The sequence below is a fragment of the Anopheles gambiae genome, chromosome 2 (genome assembly GCF_943734735.2).
Source record: "Anopheles gambiae chromosome 2, idAnoGambNW_F1_1, whole genome shotgun sequence".
In the NCBI taxonomy this organism is placed as follows: domain Eukaryota; kingdom Metazoa; phylum Arthropoda; class Insecta; order Diptera; family Culicidae; genus Anopheles; species Anopheles gambiae.
In genome coordinates this window covers 35,775,304-35,795,930 of record NC_064601.1, presented here as the reverse complement: position 1 = coordinate 35,795,930, position 20,627 = coordinate 35,775,304, and the positions used below count along the sequence as shown (strand labels likewise).

Genomic DNA, 20,627 nt, shown 5'->3' with positions numbered 1-20,627 from the left:
AGCTGGTGCCTAAATAGCATTTTTTGCTTGTATTGATTGTTTGTAATGCCCTATTATTTGGAGCTCCTCTACAAAGTTAAACTCAAGGATTCTAATAGATGCACTAGACAAGTATACAATGCCTTCAAACACAAAGGATCTCAGAATTCCGTAGATTATCGTGTAATAAAACCTTACGTCGTACTTGTAGATCCATCCCATTGATGTGGTACGATACAATACTTATCGAGTACCACACACAAATTGAATAAATTGCCTCCTGTAGCCTAATGGAATCTTCCTAGTTTCGTACTATTGAATGATAATGCAGGATGTTGTTTAGAACGCAAACTCCAAGTGTATAAACAACTTTTACCGCTCTTATCGTTTAAACGAGTGGCCCAATAAGGTAACCTACAGTTCATTTTAATCAGTACAGTAAGTCAATTAGTGTAATTTTTAAATAGAGTATCATCGTGATTTTTTAAACACGGTTGTAAGTATAACAGTTAACTATTTTTATAATTAGTGCCACCATATCCATCGAATTCTTGGTTACTTTCGGTTTGGCAGTTATGGTTTATTGTTTAACGTCGATATTAATACACACGATAATAGCATCGCAGACGGTGATTAGATATGTGGTTGAGGTGGAGCTAAAGATATTCAGAGACTAGAATACATACGAGACCAACACAGCACTATAAATAAGAAGCACGAGTCGTGTGGACGAAAACCAAGCAAGAATAAACATTCCGAGAAAGTTGCTGAGAGAAAAGAATTGATTATTGATTATTTGATAATCAATTCTTAGGAATTAGATAAGAATTTACAATAATTGAACATTGGTTGGACATGGACAGATTACAAAAATCAAGAGTAAACCTGTGTGCGATCTCCTGAAGTATTGGGCATGTTATGGATGTGCCATCGCAATCGTTCCATTTTAACATTCTTACTAACTAATCCGGCGTTATAGCCGCTTTGCGGTCTTTGTCTGCCTCAGGAGTGTTGAAAACCTCTCACCGCTCACAGTCCGTTATCCCTGCCTTAATGGCGGAGTGAGGAAGCTGTACAATCCGTATGCTCGTCGTTATAACGGCTCCTCCATTGTCCTTCCTTCTGAGCATCTTCCTCTCGAACGCGACTAAGAGGGTTTCGTCAGATTTGGACAGTGTCCATGTCTCAGAGGCGTATGTGAGTACCGGTACTATATGTGCTATATAGTCCCAGCTTCGTCCGTCGCGACAAGTTCTTTGAGCTGAACTAATTTCTCAGGCTTTAGAACGACCGGTTGGCAGCCAGTATCCTTGCGCGCAGATCAGTTACATGCTATTGTCGTTGCTGACCTTTGACCCGAGATAGGTGAATTCTGGGACGACTTCAAAAGTGTGTTCACCTATCTGTACGTCACGCCTACGTAGGTTTAGATTACTTATTGCTAGGTCCGCTGATGTTTGGTCTTCGCTATCTGCTATCAGGAGAGCCACAGACCAATGATGTCTATATCATCAGGATCTGGGTTGACATATAGAAGATGGTTCCCGAAGTCTCCACTCTCGAGTCCCGGATGGCTGTTTTAGCGCCAAGTTGAAATTTAATCCATTTTAACTTGCCCATATGAAATTGGTCCTTCCTTCTGAAGATGTTAAAGATGCTGAAATGTGTTGTTGTTTCCAACCTGAAATACTCTTATTCTTCTTCTTATTTGTCACAACAACTGTTATCAAGGCCTGCCTGTACCCGCTAGTGAAGTGGGCTTGTTTTTCAGTGACTTATTGTTACCATAGCAGGACAGTCAGTTCTATGTATGGGGTCACGGTCGATTCGGAGTATGAACCCACGACGGGCATGTTGTAAACTTGTATGTGTTGACGACTGTACCACCAAACCTCCTCCAAAATACTCTTATTACTTGGGATAAAAACATAAACATATTACAATCCAAACTTCAACGCTAGTTTGTTAACTTACTACATCTTGGCTTATCGTACACCCACTAACGTCATTCCTTCCGGGCATTTGAGGATACGAGCGCAAAATATGGTTTCCCTATAAAGGGCAAATAGGCACCTCTCCTCCCTTTCTCTCTCATTATCTCTCTCTTTCTCTCTCTCTCTCTCTCTCTCTCTCTCTCGCTCTCTCTCTCTCACTCTCTATCGCGAGTTTTGGACCCGCTGAAAACAGAGCCCGGAGAGAGTAGGGCACATACACATGCCCAGATTTCCGTGGAACGTTTCGCAAAGCGCGTCCGACTGCTTTCCCCGAACAGCCGAGGCGACTGTGGCCGCGACGCGAGCCCCGTTGCCCGTTGCATAAAGAATCATTATTTAATCGTTAGTTTCGCCTCGTCGGTCTGCATTTCCGGTAATTGACAGAGCGATGCCGGGTCCTGCACATACAGCGGGCAACAGTGCACCGGACCGGTGTTTTACCTGCGCACGACCACCACCATTACCACCACTACCACGATGGCTGACTGTCAGAGGGGACTCTTTACTCCGCCACGGGGAAATCAGTAAATGATGGATAAATGGTGGCTGCTGCCAGGGCGGTTAGTTAACGCGCCTTGACGGTTGCCACACATCACTATGGCAGTTACACAGTTATGGCAACGATGTGGCTTCACCCGACGGCGGAGAGGGGGTCGGCCGCGCTCCGGTTGATCGTTACGTAACCTGCCAACTTTGTTACCGTGCGCTCCGTTTTCGTCCACGGTAATGTGCACTCCTTCTCGCGCGAGAAAGTGATGTGTTTGTGTTTGTATATGTGCTGTATGTTACGCGAATTCCGAACATGTCACTCTGTAGAACTAAGCAGCAGGAAAAGTTTTCCCACAAGGCAATAGAAGCTGGCTTGGATGACTTGGTAATTATTTAGTCCTTGTTTTGCTGCACTGCTTTGCTGCGAGCAGCGTACTCCGTTCGTCTTAAGAGCAGCACCAAAAAAGCGCAGCCCAATCAATTGATCGTGCTTTAGTTTTCATCGTGCTTCCAATAATAATCGGGATATTTTCATAATAGCTGAATAGGAAAACTAAAATTCCAAAGAAAACCCTCCGGGACGGAGGCTTTGCCCCCGACCAAAGCTCCATTTGCACGGATTTGCTCTGCGCTCCGTTCCAATCCTATCCTAATCGTGGACAAATTAGAGTAGCTTCAGCCAGCGGTAAGATAATTGATTGCCGCTGCCCTCGCCACTGCTGCGCTGCTGTGCCAAATGAAACAAAACATCCATCTCCTTCGATCGTTAATTGCTTCCTGCGATCTGCAAGCAGGCTGTCCTCGTTGGTGGTGTGTACCGTGCTACCACCACATTGAACCATAAAAACCCCTTCCCTCATCCCGTGCCTCATCCCGCTTCCCTCCCTCCTGGCAAGACTCACAAATAAACCGCTGTGCCATAAACCAATCGGTAAGCTGCTACGGCGAACCACGCTTACACGAATGTCGATGACGATGTGCATCCCTATCGTGGCCAGGAAATCTGTACGACTTCCCGGGCGGAAATAATAATAGCTTCCCAACAAAAACAACATCAATTCGCCTTCGTCCTGTCTTGCCGCACCATTTGCAAGCCCATACCCATCCTGGGCAAGGGGGGGGGGGGGCGGAGGGATAAAGCTTTCGGTTCGTCATTCTTTTTCCGTGATGGTATGCTTCCTTAGCTGTTTGCCTCGCTCGTTTTTCTCGCTTTTTTTCCAGCGCACACCCATTACCGTTTCCCCGCGCACAACACGCGGTGGCACATAACATTGCACTCCAGCTCCGCATGGTCTGCTGGGGCGACGCACATGGACGAAAAACCCGACCGAGCGCGGGAATGGCGGGAACTCCAAACTGGCAATCACAGCCAGAATGTCCTTCAAGACGGAAAACTACATTCCAATTAGCGGTGACCTAATTTCGGTGTTTGTCCCCGGTGGGCTCACACGGACAGGAATGGGGGGGCCGGTGCGCGCATTAAACCACGCTGCTCCCGGCATCACCCTTCCCACTGCCGCAACCCGCATAGACATTCCAATAAATTTACCCGCTGGGTGACAAAAGGGTTTCGGAGTGGTCGCGATGGTTTTGTACGGTGCGAAGAAAATGTGAAGATGTTCAGGTGGGCCCCAAAACCCTTCACGCGCGCACTTCGTTATGTACACACACACACACAAGCGCACACTTACACACCAACACAGCAGGGTTAGGCTGGCAAAAGGGGTTGGCACAGTATGGCTGGAAGTTTGTACCGCCGTTTTACAGATACTTGCGGTTCGTGTACACTTGATTAAGCGTGGCAAACTTCCATCGGCCATCGTGCTGATGTTTCCATCGTCCATTTTGTGGTTTTGCCCGTACGCTAGCAAACCCAAAGAAAGCGCAAAAAGGGTTTGCGCGTAGAAGTTGACTCAACCATACAACTGGGAAGACGGTTTCGATATGCAATTTCACCAACTGTAAACGCCGAACTGGAACAGAAATAGAACCCTACAAATGTGGCTCGGCGAAGCAGCCCATGTTACAGCGTTGCATACATTTAGGCGTATACGCGAGCTTCCTTTTGCAGAGCACTTGGCAGCGTTCTGATGAACTGGTGAGTGAGGTTACCAAGACAAAACTATGTTTGTTCATCTCTTAGCGAAAGAATGGCAAAAAAAAGAAAAGTAATAAATGCGTTTTAAGCATTTTCCTCTTGTTTTTTATGTATTCATAGCCTCTCATTCGACACTAATTGAGCGTACCCGTGATTGCGGTAACTGCAAGGAGGAATGCCTTGCAAATAAGAATGTTTTAGATATAAAGCATTTAAAATAAAGTCACAAAAACCACTTGATCCATTTTGTGTTGCATTAGTCTTTGAAATGAGAATGCTTGAAATTATCCACTTATTTTTTATATGTAATATGTTAACATAACTAGCTACATATAACTAATATGTTAACAACAATTCAATTTGTTTCGAATTTCTCAAAAATCTCAAAAACTGGAAAAAGCTGAATTGATATGATACGCTAACTCAATATTTTCAACAATCTTTTCTACTCCATATCGTCTGATGCCTAGCACGCTAATGATTTTTAATACGAAATATTACATTCCTTTATTCTGAACACACTCTTGATTGCCATAACGCTTGTGCTGGAGGGTAATTCATGATTGTGAAAGAAGAAAAGTTCTTAGCTTTAGAGCATTTGTACTGTAAATGAAAGAGTAAGGATGAAATGCTTACATTTCTATCCTGACACATCTCCACCATTAATGCTAATTATAATACCAAGCTAGCAATACTAGACAGCTCTATCCACTAGCTTGTTCCGGCCTTTAAATCCAAGTTCGGTTTTAAATCCACCCCATGAATGCCCATAAACCTACGGCCGTGCTTTCTCACATTTTCCACATCCAACGACGGCCCGTAAGCACACCACATTAACCCATCGTACGAGAGCTGTAAAGCGTAAAGCGTGCATGCAGCTGGATGGGCACCCGAAACCCCCGTGCAGTTGCCGAAGCAAAACCCTAACGTTAATGAGCTTCGTACGATGCACGCTCGGTGGAAAACCGTGTTTTGCAGCCCAGTTTTCCACTAAACCAACCAAACAAACAGCCCCTTCCATCGACGCCCGTACACCCGTGCACGCAGACAGCCACAAATGCGGACGCAAACACATACACATAGCCGTGCGCTGGCTGGGGTAGCCTATTGAGAAACCACCAGCGTTGCTGTGCCCCAAGCACATTGGTCCCGGGACAGGTACGGGCTCTGGGGCGCGCCTATGCACATGTATACGTCGATAATGATTTGCAATCAATAAACTGATAATAATGCATGAACCGCATGCATACGATTCCGGCTGGCAGCGCCACTCACAGGACCTCGATTCGATTGTACAAATGCAAACGCGAGTAGGTTATGATAGTTAGCTTTATGGGCATTATTTTAAAAACTCAAGAAAATGCTACAGTGCATGTGATTTGGTCACCCCTTGTGTGATGTAGAATTACACCGTACTCACCTGATAGCTGTCCCAGTCGCTGGCGAAGGTGGCAGTGTTGGAGTTTTCCCGTCGGAGCTCGGTGAAATCGGCCATCCCGGAGCCCGGTGGCACCTTCTGCAGCTTGAGGGCCAACCCCATCGTAAACACTTCGCCGCCCAGCTCCATCCCGGGGACGAGGCTAGCAAAAGGGCACTTTTTCGTTCAGGGTACCAGGCGCGGGGACGCACGGTCGCACATCTGTTGCCACGCGAGTGTTCAACGATCCGAGCACACACACACACACCGGAAGGGAAAGTCGGAGGAAAACAACGGCTCCTCGCTCCCGCCCCGTTCCCTCTACGCCCAGCTAGGGCTGGACGGTGCTGAGCTACACTCGATGCGACAACACTGGGGCTCGCACTGACGATCGAGCCACGGACTCCGCACCAGCGCCGATCTATTGCTGCTCATGTTTTCCACCACAAAGCCGCCAGCCCGAGCGAGGCGGCATAAAACACAGTACAAGCGCGATTATACGCTGGCCACTAGATAGGGCAGCGAGCAAAGCCACCGACTCAAGAAACCACCGTACACGAAGCTGTTCTTCGCGGGGTACGCGTCAAATTGGTTCGTTTGCGTTCTGAAATGCGCGTTCACTGCGTGCCAAACGGCATTGCACGCTGAGCATACAACTTTCCTACACAATGCACCGCACACAAACACCCAAACACTCGTACAATTCACAATTATTCTCGTTTTTTTCTCTCTCTCTACAGAGCTGCACCACAACAATGATGTGTTAATTATATTACGGTTGAGGATCATGTATCCCTCCCAAAACACTGTACCGACTTCGGAAGCTTCGAAAGCTGTGCTGTGGATGATACGGCTACGGCACAAAAATGTGACCTATTTTCGCTCGTCCCAGAGCCACAGCCTGCCCGTTTTGTTGGTTCTAAGCGCTTTGGGGTAGCAACGAAGCGTGGAGCATGTTTTATGATCCCGTTGCACAACACACACTCACACACACACACACACACACAATTTCACGACCAGCAATGTTCAAACTCCGTTTCCTTCCAGGCGTGATCCTTCCATTTGCTGGCGAGCTGTTGTTGGCTGTTGGCTAAGAACTGGATGTTACTGACCTGCACACAAGAAGCTGCCCGTGAAGGAAACCAGGGGATGTGTGTAGCAACGATGAGGTGAGCAAACTGCAGCACAACACACGCTGGTGTGGCCAAGCAACAGATATGTGTGCCACAGGCGCACGCTGTACCAGCAGCGAAAAGAAGAAGAAGGACAAAAAAACACCACCGGAGAAGGAAATTGGAATACCCGGAACCCTGGCCGTGTCGTGTCGGATTTTGAGCACGGAGGAGGACGATGATCCGGGCGCACGATATGGTCACCCTCGCAGCCGTAAGCGTAGTGATGGCCCGACCGTCACCGTCCGGAGTCCGCAGTCTAGGCTGTGCATACCCTCGTGCCCGCCAGCCGATTTCGTCGTCGTCGCCCGCCCGCCCGCCCGCCTCAACCGCCACGCAACGGCAGAACGCCAGAACGGTGGCGAGAGCGAACCCGATCCGGACCCGATTCCCGATTGGGCTCGCGCCTTCACCGTGAGGCTCCTGTACCCGCTTCCCTGCCGCTCCTATCCCAACCGGGAGTGCAAGTTCCGTGCCATGCCGCTGGGAAGCTTCACCCACTTGCCTGCCCGTAAGTTTATGTGTGTTTGTGTGAGTGTTTTCTTTTTTTTTGCGAATTTCTCACCTGCTTCACCACCCCGACCCGACGTTTTAATATTACCCCCCCCCCCCTCTCTTCCCCACGGATCCTACAAGCAACGGGGATCGGGTTGATGAACGGTAGATCCGTGCCGTTTGTTTATCGCCCGCGCTTTTTCTTTCCTCCGCAATGTTGCTGTTGCGTCTGGCGTGCTGCACCTCGCTCTGCAGCGCTGCACCTGTCGCCAAAAAACACTTCCCCTACCCGACCGCCCGAATCCCGAACAGTCCCGGATACCTTCACATACCTAGGCCGATAATTCGGCCAACGGTTTTTAGTACAACAATCTGTGCCGTCCTCCCTCACGGCTGCTGGTAGTTACATTCCACTTGTTTTGGTTTGGCTATCGCTGCTTCAGCTACGCTTCCCGAGCCCGAGCGGTCGCCACCAGCTGGAGACGAACCGCTAGCTTCCGGGAGCGAGAGTTCAAAAACCTACAACTGCGTGCGCAATTTTCGAATTTTCGAACATCCGCTCCCGGTGGATCCTGGTGGCTGTTGTTCCCTGCTGTTCCCTTTTTTGTCCCATTCGCTCGTCCATCCTCCGGCTGGTTTATTCTTGCTCTGGCTGTCTCTCTCTCTCTCTCTCTCTCTCCATGAGGTACGGTGTGAGTGTATGTGTCATTGCTTAACATAAAAAAGGAAACAAATTCTCCCCTACTGACCGACACTGGGACAGGACCGTTAAAGCTTCCTTGTTTCTATCCCACTTCTGTACACACTACACGTTCGTCAAACCAACCGACCCGAACGAGCACGACTGCCAGTGCTCGGCAAGGCGTCTCGATGTGTTCGAGGGGTGAATGTGCACTAGCTGTGAACTAAGCCATACCACCACCACCACCACCACTACTAGCGAATCCTTGTCAAGTGGCATTTGGCATCCCTTTCGCTCGTTTCATGCCTGCACTGTCGCTCGCACGTGTTTTGTATGTTGCTGGTAGAGCCTAGCGGTACGATTTGAACCGAACAAACGAACGAACGGATTATTTCCTACCTTTGCTAACGTATTCCACTCAAAATTCCACCCTACTTCCTGCCCTCGAGGGGGAGATGGTGGGGGTGGAACCGTGAGAAAAGTGAGTTCCTGAAATTAGGTGAAGGTGAAAACACAACCGCCCTACCGTTGCCTCACACACGCACCCCCGTTGGGGCTCGGTGGGGTGATTCAACGCCATCCGCGAATACTACATAAATATTCTGGACTCTTTCCGGGCTGTCGGGCCTCCGCCTCCTCCCTCCCTTCCCCTCTCCCGCTATCCTTTCCTTCGTTACTTTAGGCAGGAATTCGGACCCATTTTCGTCCTTGAAATGATCAACGGAACGGGGTTTGTTGTTTTTTTTAGTCGTTGGTTTTATTATGTTGGAAATGCTCGAGCTGAGGATTTACGAACCAGGTGGCGCTGGGCAAAAGGGGGCAAATGAGAATTTGTGAGTGACATTGGGGGATGTGAAATTTGATGATTTTCCTCGCACACCTCGTAACGGCGAGGGAACCATTTCGGTGGTGGGAAAGTACGGACAGCCTTTTGACAAGTTGTAGCAATCCGTCAAAAGCATAGTTTAAAGCTTATAACTGTCGGCCCTTTGATGGGTGCATTTATCAACATTTCGCAAGAGAGTGTTTTAGCTGATGTGAGGTGAAAAGAGTATGGGCTGATCAAATTTCGCACCGAGATTGTAATCCAGGTAAAGACAGAGTTTCTCAACGCAGCTAATGAGCAAATATATTAAGTACATTTCAATATAATATCAATGGCAATTCTAACGACAAGCTCAGAAATTGAAAATAAAAGCCAAAATACTAAAAGCGCACTGCTACTAATCGTTCTAAGGCACCTTTTTGTTCGTTAAAACATCGCATCACGCGTATCGATCGGCCCCAGAGCGGCATTTTCATATCGTCAAGATTAGGAGCCACACACAACCGACCATTACGATTGAGGTACGAAAAAAAAAACGCTAGTCACGGAAAAATGATTACTATTTTCCCTTCCGTTTCCCCGCCGCAAGCGCAAATAAAAAAGAGAAGAAAAAGAGAAGAAAGGACCTCCTCCACTGCCTTTGCCCACTGAATTAGTAAACAAACTCGCGTTTTATTAATAGTCCGCGGAAGCGGACATCGATTGAATGTTTTAAGTTTTCAAGGTTCCGCTCATTACGGCGGTAAGGTGTGGAGGACGGTTCCACCTCTGTAGGGTCATAAAAGTTGTGTATGTGTGTGGCCCCTTTTGAAAGCTGGCTGGCTCATACGTATCCTGCCTGGTCGTAATTTACAATGCTCAATGCCCCTTGCACCCACCCTGCAATACCATGGCTTCCCTTCCCCACCAAATGTGTGGTACGTTTGCCTTTGGATTAGGGGGTTTCGTATGGTTTGATTTCCTTTTCGTTTTCCTCTCCGTTTGCTCTCTGCCACTCAATGGTTCAACCTCTTGCGAGGCGGCTAATCGATAGGAATGCGTCCACACACATATACACTCCATTAGGGGACATTAGAAGAAAGCGCGGGAATTTTCCCAACAGCCCAAGACACATGTTCCGTCCCAAATTGGTTCGAAATCAAACGGAAACGAAGGAATCCAGTTGCCAGGCAGCAACAGAGCAGCGACCGCCTGCTGCTATACATTGGTTTGCTGCTGCTGCTGCTAAAGGGTGGCCAATTTCCCCTGCCCGAAAGCCGAATGCGATCCGAGTGTTGCCTCGATAGGGGAGGCCCCCGAAGTCGGAAAATGGATCCCCGTCACGGCTTCAACCCTCTACTGCCTGTCGCCATGCCGTCTGCACGTTCTTTGCTCACCGTTCGGTCGTTGGTAGGTCACGAGACACACTGCACGCCCGCGAGACTTCGGCTACACACGGATGCACTTTTGGCCTACTTATACCAACGCACCGGAGCGTCGCACGACCGCACTCGGCGCTTCGGCGTCTGGCATCGTCACAAAGCTACCACAAGCACTTCCTGAACGTGTGCTCGCGCGCGTGTGTGTGTGTTTGGGTGGGTGGGTGCGTGTATCGAGCTTTTAGGACAAAAAAGCACGCAGGTAAACGATGCGTAAAAATGTGCGTAGAAGTGTGGGGCTGGTGGCAAGGTGGGTTGTTTGTTGTTGGGATGGTTTCGCGAAAAGCGCAAGGGAACGAAAAACGAAGCTCACTCGATTGCCCGGTTGTAGTGGCACCGAAAGCACAATGTTTACATGTTTTCTCGCCCGCCGAAACTCCGAGCAGAGCGTTACTTACTGCGTGATAATGGGGTGCAAAAGTTTCCCTTGCTTCGGTTATTTGCAACCTTTTTCTTATACATAGCGTTGACGGTTTCAGAAAAGGAATGAAGGGAAAAAACCCGCTTATCAAAGTGAAAGTGCAGCTTGTGCTTGTCCTAACCAGCCCTGTGGATAGCTTTGATGTGAAGGTGTCTACTTTATTTTTTACCTCCATACCTTTACAGGGAGTCTCCACTTCTCTTATTGCTGTTCTTAGAAAGGCAAACATGGTCAATTTTGAGGGTGGAACGTAATCGAAAACATACGCTCCCCAGGGCTTTCAGGGGTTCTTCTTCTTGGGATATTTAGAGTTACTAAAATAGTCTTCTATGGCATGGATCCGACTTCAATCAGAAACTTGAAACTTGTTGGCAGCATTCATGAATGTTGGCAGAAATGATGATATATTTTCTTTTTTACGTCATTTGAGACTCAGAATTTGGTCGCTCCTCTAGTTAGATACCATTCTCGTGAAAAATGTCGCCATCTCGGTTCCCAATAGGGTATTGCTCATGTGCAGATCCTTGGGCTTGCCAATTTGATTGTCATTGCCTTGATAATCCAACTATTTGTCTGGATGTTTTGTTATTTTTAGAATTTTGTGTAATTGCTTAGAACAGGGTCATGGAGCCCTCAGAAGAACTCTGCCGCCAGTTCAACCCAGCCATCCAGCTTTGGTGTTAAGGCAGGCTACATAACTGAAACTCCGTCGTCTATAAAGCTGTTGCAGGTCTACTGCTACTGTTCTGCTCTTTCAATTGCACTGAAAAAGTAGCATTTTTTTCTCATAACAATCAGGATATTTTTCGTTACATAAACGAGAGTTACAGGGGTTGTATTACTTGTGGGATACTTTCATGAATCTTTCGTACAGGAAATGAACTTAATGTGAAAGGAATTGGACTCTACAGCACCTTTTTTGGACGAATCTAATTGCGGCAACGAATCCAACGAATCTAAAGAGCCTGTCCAAATTGAATACCTTGAGCAGTCCAAAACCCATCCTATAAAGTTCATTTCTCATATGTAAGATTCAAAAAAGTATCCCAAACTTCCTCAATCATGATCCATGCCAAACTTTGTAAGGCTTTGTTGTTCTTGAGCTACTAAAGTACTCAGCCTCTTCAGACTGCCCATAAAACCATACGAGACGTAGTCATAGATACAGAGGGAATATGATTGCTACAAAAGCATTTAATAAAATAGTGGCCAACAACACTATAGGATTGGAATGCTCGAAGCATTAAAGTGAAATCAAGATCCAACAAAAAGGGTAGCAATAATAAAATTGTTTTATTGTAAAATTTATTTATTTTAAGGTGCTTTTGACTATTAAATAGGTGCTTTTGTCTCACAAAAATGGGATAGTATCTACCGTCCGTTGAATACAAAGTAATATAAACACAACCTGTTTCCTTAATGCTGCTGTTTCAACGTTAAGCAGCTAAAGTAGCTTCAGAATCGCGTTATAGCTTAGGTTCGTTAAGCATACAATTGTTGCTTAAGCACATTGCAAGAAAAAAATACATACATATAAACTCTTTCTTTGAGAAACCAAGCCATCAGCTCCCAGCCTCATAGCCGTTTCAGCTTTGCCCTCAGTGCAGCCCACCGCTGTAATACTGCTAGATGCCTTATCCATTTGGTGTCCTTCCCACTTCCCCTGTTATCGAATGGACAGGCAAGTTTTTCTCCTCTGCCGAAGCCACAAACTTCTAAATCCCAATGTAGCGTGTTCGCGGTTAGTTGTTGGAAGGATGAGAAACGTTCCGTAGCTAATGTGCCATCAAAACACGGACCACCGAGCTCCGCTCAACCACCTTTTGATGCTAAAGCGAGCAACAAAAACAACAACAAAGTGTAAAACTTTAACCGTTGTTTTTGTTCGCCTTGTGCCTTCTGTTTTCATCCTCTGTTTTTGTCTCATGGGATTAGTTTTATTCGATCGAGGGTCGACCGCACCTTGCGGAAACGCGAACGTAAACACAGGCTGCAACCCTGAAAAACAGCGCAGTGGTGTAATACACACGAAAAACAAAAAAGAAATCCAGTTTTAGGGTCCACAACCCGGACACGAAACCTCGAGTCCCTCGTCCAATTATCTTATCTTGACCTTTGCGGAGCGGGAGGGATTTTCTTATCGGATCACCGGGCCCCATGCAAGGCACTGAAGAAGCACCGACGGCATCGAATTTAGAGCCATTTCCAAAGATGATCCCGGATCGAAATCGATAATGCGGCACGGCTCACCCAAGCCTACCACACCCAGCCGAGCCACCGGCCAAAGGGCACACCGGTAATATGCTCGCACGTATGCACGTATGCCCGATGGAGACGCTCCCGCGGTAGCATCTTTGGTTGGCCGGCTATGCAAAGGGGTTATATTTCGGGCACTTTATTTTTGGGATGCTCGGTGTACGCCGGCTGCCAGCGATGCAGAACAGTCGGTATTTTTATCCTTCAACGATTGAAGGATGCATATTTTATGACTCTTTCGAGAAAAAGGTATGTACTATACGACGGTAGCGTGTTTTTGGTGAGAACCGCACCAAATAAGGAGAGCGGCTTCCTAAATTCAATGAAACTTCACAAGTTTATTTTGTATGATTGATATTAAATTGAATTTTAATAACAAAAAAAAAATGTAAAAAATCATGTAACCGTAATTTACACATTATTTAAACAAAAACACACATATATATCTATATATATATATATATATATATATATATATATATATATATATATATATATATATATATATATATATATATATATATATATATATATTCATTATTTTCTTTGACATTTTGTCCATTTTGTTGTAGCTGAAAAAAGTACCCTAGCAAACATTCTTGTTTTTTTTAACCAATGCATTCAACATAAACCATGCAGATTATTTTTTATCGTGAGATAATAAGAAAATCAGATAATCAGATAAATGAGAAAAAATTAAAATATATTAAAAAAAAATCAAAATAATTTAAAGAAAAACACACTGTTAAATAATTTTGAAACTTTGGCAAATAATTTAGTAAAATATGATACAAAGTGAAGTATAAGTGAAAATTTTCAAAACATAGTAGCAAAATATGTAGTAATAAATTGTATCATACGATCTAACATCGAGCATCAAGTTTACTTAAATGGTGTCAATGAATTCCAATTATTTTAAAACCACACATATTTTTTTTAAATCGGAAACATGTTTCTCTTTCATAATTGGAACGTATTAAGTATTGGAGTTTGTAGACTAAAAAATATATACGTTGTTTGTTTGAGCATAATTGAACAAATCACTTGAAATCATATTTTTATGAACATAAATTTTCAATTGCTACCTGTATTTGAATTACAAATCAATACATCCAGTTACCTCCTTAACTAAAGGTTACTTCTAAATGGTACTTTTTTTGAACCAGTGCAGATAGTGCGATAATGTTTGGAAACTATTGTTTTCAGCTGTTAAACATTAGATCGTTGAATATACATGAATGAAGATACATTTTACTTCGGTTGTTTCATTTATTTGTGATCAAAACTTACTCAGAGTAAATCAACTAAGTTCATTCTTATTCACCATTTTATTGAAATGGTTTCCGAGCTTAGCAATCAATTCAGTAAATCAACAAAAATTAAATTAGCTGCAGTTGATGACTCTTATAAGTCACATTGACGGTTGCTGTAAAACGTACATGGATCGCTTCTTAACCGTGCAGTTACTTAATATGTCATTTTAAAACTAAAAATTGGTCAGATCAAGCCAGAGCATTCACGGAGAACAAAAATTCCTCGCTATAGCGCGTCAAAAAATAAAGTAAAAACTAAATAAAATAAAGTTCCCATCAATCACTCTTGCTGGGAAATACATTTTTACATTCTCTGCAAAATGGCCAAAGTCCACCAAACACTGTTTAGCTTATCCCTTTAGATGCACCAAGGCAAACATTATTCCTATCTCCAACCGGAGTGCATGGATATCAAGCCCTAAAATTAGATAAAATCCCATCTATCTGCCGATATCAACCTCCACCTCAACGCTGCTCGCCACCCGTACATTCAAACGCGCGCGTTTGACACGATGCGTTATCTTCGACCGTTACGTCCGTGCCACGGGCGATGTCCGCTAGAGGACGCTACCTGCTTTCGTGCTTCGCCGCACGAAGGCCGCCGATCCCGACACCGCGGTGTGATGGTGTATTTAACCACACGGCCTGGGAGAGAGAGAGCTAAGTTCGGTGCCAGACACAGCGAGGGACAGAAGTCGACTTCCCGGCCTTTCATCGCAAGCAACATTCGATTGCATTTCCCAAACACTCATCCCGTGTAAAACCACCTCACTTTACATCCACAATGGCCGTCTGGGAAGGAAAGAAGTACAAGATGGAGAAGTCGGAGGGATTCGATGACTACATGAAGGCTCTCGGTAAGTACAGACGATCGTCAGCGGTGGGGTGTGTGGAGCGTGCAAGTGGGGGTGGGGGGGGGGGCTAAAAACGCCGGTTCGTTTTCCCAAACGATAGGAAGCCAAAGTGGTGTGAAATGCGTGTGTGGTTAGAAAAAACTTGTGCAAAGCTAGCAGATTCCACATCGTTTGTCAAAGTTTTAGTTGAACCTTTTGTAAAAATCAGCATCAATATGAGACAGTGGGTCAGTGTAATTTAGAACACATCGTGCGAGCTATCATCCGATGCTGTATATCTGCTTCTTGCTGTCTCTTTCCTTCTAGCTTTCGGTTGTCGTTTGCTTTCAGTCTAGCCTACTCCAACGAGCAAAGTTTCTCTCAGCTACGCACCACATCGTGCGATGCAAGGGCGCGTTTGCGCTGAAGAGAAGTCAGAGACCAGAATGAAGAGAGGGGTGAAATGAAACGGGTAGTTAACACGCTAACATCGTTCGTTGGTTCAGCACAAAAAATACGCAATACGAATCTCTCCTGGAATGACGAGCCAGCGAATTCCTTCTCGTTGGCATCCTGCTGCTTTATCTCGAAAATTAGTTTATATTTTTAAACTGAACTGTTGGTTGAACAGCATTCCTTGAATCGATTTGTTTGCCACTTGCACAATACAGTCTCGCGCCATTGGATGCACAAGAGACCGGTTTTTCTAACCGGCCGGCTCAACGATGCATCGATAGTGCTTCTTTGCGAACGACACAACACGCTGAACAAATGTAGCGAGGAGAGAAATGTCCGCGTGTCGATTAGATGGCCCGGGTCGATGGCCTTTCCAACGATTCAAATACACACTTGCGCGCAGCGTAGTTGTTGTGTTGCGTATTGTCGCATCTATTCCGCTTGAGGGGGTTTGTCAAGCGGAAGGGCAGAAGCGGGAAAAGGCGGTGTAATGTTCTGTGCTGTCATTACTTCATGGCACACTTTTCCGGTCACGCTTGAGTACTTTCCAACCCGTCACAAACATACAAGAGTGGCGCGATGTCCGAAAGCACGTGGTGTACAATGTTTGAATTTGTGTCGTTGAAGCAAAAGAACACTTTATTTTGTTGTATGAAATGAGTCACGGCAGAGCGTCAAATTAGCTTTCTAAAGGTACATTTGTCCACAACAACAAAGTACATGTAGCTTCATTTTCAAGTCGCTTCAAGTTACTCCTTATGGCAAAATTCGTGTTTATTGCATTAATCATGCTCAATTTGCCGCACAACGGGCTCATAAGAGGAACAGCAGACTTCCTTCCAATGAAAGCAACGGTGCATTGCAAATACCAGACAGACACTTCCGGAGAGCCACTTGGCTTCTTCGTTCGCTCACGAACTCACGTGACGATGACTGGAAGAATGCACTCAGCAGAAAGTAAAATGCCATAATCAAATGGTCTGCAGTGCATAACCTCTGGACGGCTTCCTTTCTGGCGGTGCAATAAAGAGACCATTGTGAATCAATTAATATCAATCCAATTGCCGGTCAGTGGGGCTGCGTTTCTTTCCCCACATCCGCGGGCCAGAGCTGCACAATACAGCAGTCGTTGTAGCTGAAGTATTTTCCCATGCTACCCGAGGTGACACTTGTCAAACCATCCAACGGCGGTAGTCAGACAACCCGATCCTTCCCAAGAAGAGGCCCCTTTGGAGGCCGAGCTAACGCAACGGAATCTCTGTTTAAACACGACCCGCAGGCCAACATACACCGTGGCCGAGGCTTAAGAGGTTCAATTGGGTAAAGAAGAGGGCAGCATAATTGAATCAAGAATCCATTATATTATCCCATTTACACTGGTTTGTCGGTCAGGGGTGAGGGCAGTAGTCAACTGCCTGAAGTGAACTGAAGTGACGGTGGACGTTGTTATCTCCTCGGTGGCCAGATCGAGAACCGATGTTCCCGATGACGACACCAGCAGCACTGATGCGGAAGGCAGCACGAGATAGCATGATGGATAATAGACTAACTTCATTATCATTAACGCAACGAATTAGGCGTCTTCCCATATTTTGCGTCAGCCCTTGGTCATATCAGCTGATCAGTGTAACACAATTAATCCTCACCATTTCGCAAAATATGTACAGTTGACGCCATATTTGCGTAAAACATGTAATTATAATGATGCCTCATGTGTTCCCCCATTGCCACTTTCCCTGGTCGCTACCCTCGACGTCTCCCTGGTTGAGACAAGCGAGCAAAACACAAAAAAGCATTAGCTGCACTACTACCTGTTGCTAACGATTTTGTCAGGTCGACACGCAATGTTTATTGCATAATTTCGGTTCATTTAAGCGTCACTTGAAATTACCGATCCAACAAAGCGGCGTCGTCGACGACGGAGTTGTCGCCGCACGGTCGGTGTGGCCTGTGGTTGGGTCGGGTAGTTTTCCATCGATTGTTAATCGAGCTGGAATTAATGCTTTCCGTCGTCGCTTCCAGCCAACAGCAGCAACTCGTAGCACTTTCGAGGCAGGACAAATTTAAACCGAAACGTTTGTGGAACAGGCCAGTAGAACGGGAGAACCCTAAAGAAAAGACGGAACGACGGAGGGCGTGTTGGTGTTTGATGGATTTATTCTACTGTACCCAGATAAGCGATGATAAGACTCGCAAGTTGCACTCCAGCAGAGAGTTATACGCGATGCTTAGGTACCTTTTGCTTTTTCTCAGTATTCCTCAGTTGGGTACACTGATTAAAGGTCTAAATATCGATAAGCCAGTAAAAGACCCAGTTGCCAGTCATTAGGTCTCGGCCCGGTAAGGCTTGTAATCGGTGCTCGATAAAAAGATGAAACATTTCTACATTTGGTGTGATCGAAAACTTACTTCACGCTGGAATGAACGTGGCCCAGGAAAGATTATAGGAAGAAAAAGCGCCGAGGTGCAAGATTAAGGCGTCCCGAGCAACTTTGAACTTTCGTGACGGGGGCCGCTTATCGGGGAATTGAGCTTAACAGTTGAGCCCTCGTGCGGTCAGTTTAAAATAAACATAATCGCCCTGATTGTTCCCTTGCCGCATGCTATAGGTAGGAGTAGGTGAAGCTATCTGTTATCAGTAACTGCAAACGTGAGAAAAAATATGTTGTGTAACGATGCAGTCATATTTCCAGAAGGATGTTTGCTCTGTTTGCACCTTACTGGGCAGCCTAACGTGCAGAATATTCTTCGACAATTCGTTCATCTGGTAGACTTATTGATTTTTTTCCATTTCGTACCAAGTCTTCCGACGAATGGAGTATGCATATTAAGCATCAGCCATCCATAAGCGGACAAAGAACGTGGAATAATGCTCATTACCTTAGTACCGCACTCATTGCACGAATATATTTGTGTGACATAAATGGTTGTTTTCCTGCTAGTATAAAGTTCCTACACTTCCTGAACCACAGGCATCAGTAATGTGCTGCAGACACGGGACGTTGAATTAATTTCCGACGCTGCACCAGGAAGTGGTCGGCATCGTCCAGTAGCAAATGCGCCAAGTCGACACGCTACCACTCTCTCATACCCGCTGTATTGGTGTACGTTATCGACGTTTGGATTGGACTTTGACTATGCCTTGCCCTTCATGCGGTGTTAGAACCTAAGTCCAACCCTGCCATAGCACGGTAATCAGCTGTTGTACTCTCTCCTCTATTGCATTGGCGTAGGGTGGGTGTGTTTTGTGATAGTGGCGTCAAATTATGGACGATCGAATAATGAGGCTATGTCTGCATCAAATGCATTCTTTCGCGCACAAGGACCATACCCTGACTGCATTGACAACGTCAGTCCCAGCGATTGATAACGATACCTATATAAATTTCTTTTGTGCAATATTCACCAACCCTCTCTTTCTCCTCGATTCAGGTGTCGGCATGGTGCTTCGCAAGCTTGGCAACAGCATCTCGCCCACAGTGGAGCTCGTGAAGAACGGTGACGAGTACACGTTCAACACGCTGTCCACCTTCAAGAACACGACGATCAAGTTCAAGCTGGGCGAGGAGTTCGACGAGGAAACCGTCGATGGACGTATGGTCAAGTCGGTCTGCACCTTCGATGGCAACAAGCTGATCCACGAGCAGAAGGGCGAGAAGCCGACCACGATCGTGCGCGAGTTCACTGCCACCGATCTGACCGCCACCATGACTGCCGGCAACGCTAAGTGCGTCCGCTACTACAAGGCCGTCTAAGAAGGACCGACCGACCGAGCGAGCGAGCGAGCTCTCCGCCGGAGCAACTACACTCGATCTGTGACCGAGTGGACCTTTGCTTTACCATCAGGACATCACATTTCCAGCATCATTCGCATTTAGATTCTACTGCATGGAGAGGACGTAGCAACTAACAGACTAAACGGAGAAACACACACAGACACAGAACCCTTGCGGGTGGGGAGCCTGCAGACATGCGGTTGCAAAAGGATGTGTGCGTGCGTGTGTGACTGTATTTATAAGAGACCATCGCGGTGTGGTCGTGGAGCACGTGTGTACGTGTGTGCGTGTGCACGTACCGAAGAAGCGAACAATAGCGATAGTGCGTTTTGCTCATTTGCGATCGTTTATGTATATATTTCGTACGAAATATTATGATTTGATCATAATCCTCAATCCTTGTTTGTGTTGCTCATTCACCAATCGTCAAGAATAAAAAGACCAAGCTTGAAGGAATTACGCTGTACTTTTTATGTTTTTATTTGTATGTGTTTATTTATTTCGTATTTTTCGTTCTTTCAGTATTTATGTTCTTTTTAATCATGCTGCTCAATGGACTGCCATGCTAAAAAATTAAGAAAAATAAAAGTAAGTCATAGTAGAACACCCGTACAAGTAGAAAATTCATCTCTATATTCTTTAAAATGATGTAAATAAAATAAATTTATATCCGAATTGATTTCATTAAAATTTACCAGGCGCACTCATGTTTCAGTATAAATTAGATTTGAAATACATTTACAACAAATATCGCAGTAATAATCATGTATGATGCTGTATCAAATATTAATGGGGTTTTAGGAGGAGTGGATCTATAGGAGTGGATCGTTTCTATTGCAAAATCGATTCATGGATGAACTGGTTTGGCTTTCATTTTAGCTCAAATATATTGCTCTCCGTATATATGTAACCACTTCTGTCCCTTTAGCTGAGTTGCGCGCAAGGCTGCTGGCTGCCAACCGGTCATTCTACAGTCTGAGATATCAGTTCACCTCAAAGAAC

At 45.7% G+C, this 20,627-nt stretch overlaps 2 protein-coding genes across 2 annotated transcripts in view; one reads left to right on the top strand and one right to left on the bottom strand.

Moving 5' to 3' along the window:
- The window catches only part of LOC1275011 (neuropeptide SIFamide receptor), a 101,655-nt gene extending 94,211 nt beyond the window's left edge, over positions 1–7,444 (bottom strand). The window contains exons 1-2 of the mRNA XM_061652478.1: positions 7,259–7,444; positions 5,981–7,067 (exon numbers count right to left, since the gene is read on the bottom strand). Of these exons, the coding sequence (XP_061508462.1) occupies positions 5,981–6,127 (147 nt within the window). The 5' untranslated portion in view covers positions 6,128–7,067; positions 7,259–7,444. The remainder of the gene's footprint in view (positions 1–5,980; positions 7,068–7,258) is intronic.
- A 7,700-nt stretch (positions 7,445–15,144) lies between these two features.
- On the top strand, positions 15,145–20,081 carry LOC11175492 (probable fatty acid-binding protein). Its single transcript, XM_003436397.2, has 2 exons — positions 15,145–15,417; positions 19,282–20,081. The coding sequence occupies exons 1-2, from the start codon at positions 15,345–15,347 to the stop codon at positions 19,602–19,604; spliced, it is 396 nt and encodes a 131-aa protein (XP_003436445.1). The 5' UTR covers positions 15,145–15,344; the 3' UTR covers positions 19,605–20,081.
- The last annotated feature ends 546 nt before the right edge of the window (positions 20,082–20,627 follow it).